General features: G+C 43.2%; 1 protein-coding gene across 1 annotated transcript in view; it reads right to left on the bottom strand.

Annotated features, from left to right (window-relative positions):
- Positions 1-3,422: 3,422 nt before the first annotated feature.
- Afap1l1 (actin filament associated protein 1 like 1) overlaps positions 3,423-6,000 on the bottom strand; it is a 58,609-nt gene continuing 56,031 nt past the window's right edge. Inside the window, exon 19 of the mRNA XM_028774202.1 lies at positions 3,423-4,453. Coding sequence (XP_028630035.1) covers positions 4,430-4,453 — 24 coding nt within the window. The 3' untranslated portion in view covers positions 3,423-4,429. The remainder of the gene's footprint in view (positions 4,454-6,000) is intronic.

The following is a 6,000-nucleotide window of genomic DNA, read 5'->3' as shown; positions in this document are numbered from 1 at the left end:
CGTGTCCTCTATCTTCACTACGACCTCAGTCATGTACGCGCCACGCACATACAAAACTGCAAAGGAAAGACTAGAATACAAGCCAGAAACTGATCGATGAAAAGTGGAAGTGGTTCAGGGAGTGACAAACTTTGTAAAGAAAGAGCCAGTGAAGAGGGAGAGTTGGAAGGAAAAAAAATTCAAATATGGTGAAGGGGTATGGTAGCATTAAGACTGGAGAATTAGCGCAAGCTGGTTGCATCTTCCCCAGTTACTCGCCCGTTTTTGTTTTTTTTTTCCGATTTAACTGTGTTAATGATGAATGCTGTTTCCTTTTAAATTCTAAGCGCTTTCAGGGCAGAACTATATTGTCTAATTATGATTACAGTAACTTGACAACAGGTATAGTGACTCAGGCCTGTAATCCCAGCCACTTCGTTTTAAGGCAAGAGGATCACAAGATGGAGCCCAGCCTGAGTAACATAGTGTGGCCGTCTCAAAATATAAGAGAGTTGAGGATACAGCTCAGCCAGTGGTCAAGGGCTTGTCTAGGACATACCAGGCCATTCCTCAGTGTTGGAAAAAAGTCACTTTGCTGTTCATCTTTAGTGTAGTTTCAGAGAAACCTAACAATCTGATGCAAGTCGCTGTGCTTACAAATCCTATTTTCTTAATATTTTCTCTTCTTTTTTTGCAATTTAGAATTTGACCTTTGTGGTAGGCCTTAATCACTGATAATTTTTCCCCCTTGCCCAATAAATACTTGTTAAATGAATGAAGTTGGATGATTTCAGTAAACATATAGGTCTTTTTTTTTTGTTTTGTTTTTTGGTTTTTCGAGACAGGGTTTTTCTGTGTAGCCCTGGCTGTCCTGGAACTCACTCTGTAGACCAGGCTAGCCTCGAACTCAGAATTCCACCTGTCTCTGCCTCCCAAGTCCTGGGATTGAAGGCATGCGCCACCACCGCCCGGTGCGGTCAATTTTATTATTTTACTTTTTAAGTAGATAAGGCTTAAATCATCTATTGTCAGTCTTAGTGTTTATACTTTCTCGGGATAACTGAACTCATGGGTTTCTTTTCTTTAAATTGGAATTTTTAATTTTTAAACTACATTTGTATATATATGTATATGGCTATACCAAGGAATGCATGTAGTCACAGGACCATTTGCAGTAGTCCCTTTTATCGTTAAACTATGTGGGTTCTGGGGATTGAATTCAGGTCATTAGGCTTGGTGGCAAGCACCTTTTACTTGCTGAGCCATCTTGCTAGCCCAAGATGTAGGTACATTTTAGGGTTTTGCTTGGTGTGATGTTACATGACTTTAATCCCAGCACTAGATTTCTGTCAGTTTGAAGCCAGCCAGGCCTACACATTAAATTCTAGTCCAACCAGAGCTACTTTTTATTTTTTCCTGCGACAAGGTTTCCCTGTGTGGTCCCAAGTGTCCTCAAACTCAGAGATCTTCCTACCTCTCTCTGCCTCCCAAGTGCTGGGATTAATTTGACCATTCTTTTAGAAAAAAAAAAAATTAAGAATTTTGCTGAATGTGAAAAGGGACTAATTTTTGGGTTTAATTTTTTCAACGGGAATGGGTTGTACCCCTTCAGCACTCTGAATCCTCACCACAGCTAGTGAGCTATGTCTAAGCTAATAAAGCCTACTTTACCATAGCAACGTGGTCACTCTGTCCTCTGCTGTTGGAATTCCATGAAGACACAGTCTAAGGTCCAGCTCGGATGTGCTGGCTCACACACTATCATCGTCCTCGTGTGGTGCTGTATGAAATGCAGTTAGGTGGGGGTCACGAACTCTTCCAGATGAGAAACTTGAGGCACTGACCAATTCGTTCCCCAGTGAGGATGAATGACCCTAGGAATGTGACACTTCAGACTTGAGAAGGCTGAAACCTACGTTCCCCTCAGGCCCGTGGCCTGTAGTATGAAAACCACAAAGGCACTTTAGTAATGGAGTAGCGGAGCTGGTGTTTGCTTTAGTGGCTGTGCTTATAGTTCTTTTAGCAGCACAGCTTAGACCAAGTACTTACTTAATGCACCCATTTATGTATATGTACATACACATGTGTGCATGTGTGGGGTTTGAGACGGTCTGTGTAGCCCTGGTTGGCCTAAAATTTACTATGTAGACCAGGCTGACTTTGAATTTGGCTTTTATTCATATATTAGGCATAAGTGTGCTTCTGAATGGAAATATACAAATTTTGATTTAAGAAATAAGGATTCTAGAATCACACTGAACTACAAAAAATAAGTTATCGTAACTGGCCTCACAGAATGTTAGTGTAAAGTACAGGTATAACGCTTAGGTAATTAATGCCAGGGCTGGCTACTATTTTAAAATTTATTACTTTTTATGTTTATTTTGTATGTGTGTAGGTAGGTAGAGGTGGGTCTGAGTGCCAGTGTGCAGGTCAGAGGGCAGCTTATGAGAATCAGTTCTCTCCAGCCTTTTATCATGTGGGTTCTGAGGATCGAGCTCAGGTTCTCCGGCTTGACAGCAAGCCCCCTTACATCCTGAGTCATATTGCTGGATTCTGGCTGCAACTATTTAAAACACAAGAGTACAGTGCAGAACCTCCTGTCCAGAGATGATTAAGGGGAAACATTTCCCAGAAGGCAAATACTAGGAGTGCTCTGAACATGGGCCTCAGGTGACACGGGCTTACGCCAGGCAGGTGGCATGTTCTCATGTTAATGATTAATGCTGTAGGGGCCCTCTTTCTTTTGGAAAAAGCATTTAACCCTAAAGTAACTGCCTAAGAAAGAATGTGACAGATACTTAAGGCACACTGGTGGGCATCATTGCAGAATATACATCTTTTAAAAAGCACTGGAACCCAAGTCTTTGTCACTGAAGACATAGAGGTGGGATTTGGAATGAAAACCCTCCCTTTGGATTGGATGTCTTTTGATAGCGTTACTAAATAGTTTAAATGATTTAAATAAATCACTTTTTTTCCCTTTACAGAAAGAACAAAGGTTTTTGAGTCACACCTTTCTCTTCTAGCTGACACTAAAATCCACTTGTGACTTGAGCATTTCCAACTTTCAACAGTATAGAAAGAAGATGCTTCCCCTGAATTATCTCATTAAATACCCGCCAGGAGTCTTGGAATGAGTACAATCACAGCCTGTTCTTATAATGAAAACCAGAGGGGTTATTCTCAGTTAGCAGCAGACAGCCCAATCTGGACCCAGGACCATGACCCCTAATGTGTATGCCCTACGGGTAAGGTGACTGCTGAAGTGATTTCCCTGCTGTGGTCTTCAGCCACTTCAAAGGCTGCTAAGATTTCAGTGAGGATAAAGTATGGTAAATCTTAGGTGGGTAACATCATCAAGACTAGCAAACCCATCCACTGGTTATTTTGAGGCACACAACTTCCCCCTCCCCGACAAGTGCCAGCTACCCTCTGACCTCTCAGTTGAACAGGTCCATCTTTATTGGGGATGAGTATGTTAAAACAGACCTAGAAGCCCAGTGTTGAGATGGTCATGAGTGGCATAGGAAAGAGGTTGCCCCGGACTTGAGGTCCTATAGAAATCTCAAGTGTTTGGAAAAGGCTTAGCACCCTTGTGGCAGACATGAGCCGCCATCCTGTTGGTCTTCCTTAATAGTCCCACTCTGTAGCAGACATGTAAACAGGCTTGTGGGCCTCCTGGTACAAGATGAAGACTTCCTCAGGCAGAGACTTAGTCTTCCAACCACAGTCCCAGGAGCTTCAGTGTCACTTGACTGACAGCAGAGGACTCTGCCCTCCAATGCAGTGTCGGCATTAGAACTCCATACTTCCACCCCTGTGCTGAAAACGTGCCAGCTGATCAGCTCTCTTTATCCTTTGAATTCTCAGATAATCTGATTTACAAATGCTCAAACCTGGAAGGTTCTAGCAGCTGTAGTCTGCCTGGCTCTAAAACAGAAAACTGTGGGATTTTAACATTCTCAATAGCTTTTGTTCACTGTTGTGCAGGCAGGGATATATTGATTTTTCTAGTCCATTAACCCTGCCCAGGGTTGCCTGTAATGCCCAATAGGAATCAGCCTGCCTAAGTGGTGATGCAGTGGTTTTCTTTTTTATCACAACACTAGCAGCACTTCAACACTGGCTTCCTTTGCTTTAAGGACTGGGACTGGGATGCCAAGGAAAGGTTGGAATGGCTTAGGTGCTTTCATTGCATCAGAAGGCAAAGCTACCTAATAAAAACCTTACAACTGTGGATGCTTCTGTCTCCCAACACTCCCAACTCCATCCTTTGTAAAGCCAGAAGGATGCTTCCACTTCGCCCTTCCCATAATCCCTAAAATCATGCAGACAGTCAAGCTGGTCTTTTGGGTGCCCCAGTCTTTTCCTGATGTCTTTTCGAAGAAAGCATTTCCTCCTTAGATGGACAAGCTGATACTGCTTCAGGATGGAATTCTCACCCTTTCTAGGTCTTCTTCATTTCCCATTCCTAAAGCACAGAAAGATAAGAAAATCAGTGTGTTGAGGGTTCTAGTGGGACTGTAGGTTGGAACATTCTGAATAGCCCCCTTAGCCGAATCAGTCCCTTTCTCCGTTTCAGCAGTCAGGATAGCTTTTGTGTGGTGGTGACAAGGTTTCAGTATACAGATCAGGCTGGCCTCAAACTCTTGGTGATCCTCCTCCTTCAGCCTCTAAAGTGCTGAGATTACATACCTAACCAGGATGGTCTTTTTATTTTTTATTGATTTATTTAATGTGTATGAATGTTTTGCTTGCATGTCTGTCTGCATACTATGTGTGTGCCTGGTATCCATGGAGATCAGAAGAGAGGCATCAGATCCCCTGGGACTGGAGGTACAGATGGTTTTAAGCAACCATGTAGGTGCTGGGAACTGAACCTAGGTCCTCTGCAAGAATAATTGCTCTTTTTTTTTTTTTTTTTTAGTTTTTTCGAGACAGGGTTTCTCTGTGTAGCCCTGGCTGTCCTGGAACTGACTCTGTAGAACTCTCGAACTCAGAAATCTGCCTGCCTCTGCCTCCCAAGTGCTGGGATTAAAGGTGTGCGCACCACCGCCCGGCAAGAATAATTGCTCTTAACCTCTGAGCTATCTCACTAAATCCCAGAATGGCCTTTGAAAAATGTAGTTGGTATTTATGTCTGCTCAAGCTGAGCAGTAGTGATAAATACCTTTAATCCCAGCACTTGGGAGGCAGAAGCAGGTAGATCTTGGGTTTGAGGCTAGCTTGGTCTACAAGTTCCAGGATAGCCAGAGATACATAGAGAAGCCTTGTCTTGAAACAAACAAACAAATACCAACCAACCAAATAAACAACAAAACCCCAGAAAACAAAACAAATAAACAAACCCAAAGTTTGTTCAATCCAGTATGTTACAATCCACAGTTCCTCCATGGTCTGAAGTTTATAGATGAGGAGCTGGCTGTAGCCTGCAGACTCAGTCTGGCTTGTCTGCTTTCCTAGTTTAACAAACTATCAGCTAAGAATGTTTGGTCACATTTCTAAGCATTTGGAAACAATTCCAAAAGAATAACTATTTTGTGACAAGTAAATGTGACACAGAATTGAAACCTCAGTGCCTGGAAGTGAAGTTTTACCAGGAGGCAGCCTTACTCTTCCTGAGTTAGTAATTGTCTTTGCCCCTCCCAGAAGTTTGCTAGCTCCTGGGCCTGGCTGCTCCCTCTGGCATGGTCGGTCCTTCTTGGGTCTCACTCTTTTTGCTTAGCCTTCTGCCTGACTGTCCGCAAACAAGGACTTGGCACGTGCTTTTCTCTTTGTGGATCACCCTTCCCTCCAATCTCATCTGGTCCCCTTGCACTATGCTGAGCTCTCTGCTTGTGTGTGACCCACTGCAAAGGCATGGCTATCAATGGTTAGAATAACTGTTTGAGGCACCTGTAACCTTTTCTCTCCTTTCTCTGCCTTATTTCACTTCATAGCCCTTACTCTGGCTCAGCGTCATAGTTTTCATTTATGGGTGCATGTGAGGTGGTATCTTCCCGAGTCCACGAGGGAAAG

The sequence above is a fragment of the Grammomys surdaster genome, unplaced genomic scaffold, assembly GCF_004785775.1.
Source record: "Grammomys surdaster isolate TR1022 unplaced genomic scaffold, NIH_TR_1.0 239, whole genome shotgun sequence".
NCBI classification, from domain to species: domain Eukaryota; kingdom Metazoa; phylum Chordata; class Mammalia; order Rodentia; family Muridae; genus Grammomys; species Grammomys surdaster.
The sequence above is the reverse complement of the archived record's forward strand: the minus strand, read 5'-3'. Positions and strand labels throughout refer to the sequence as shown.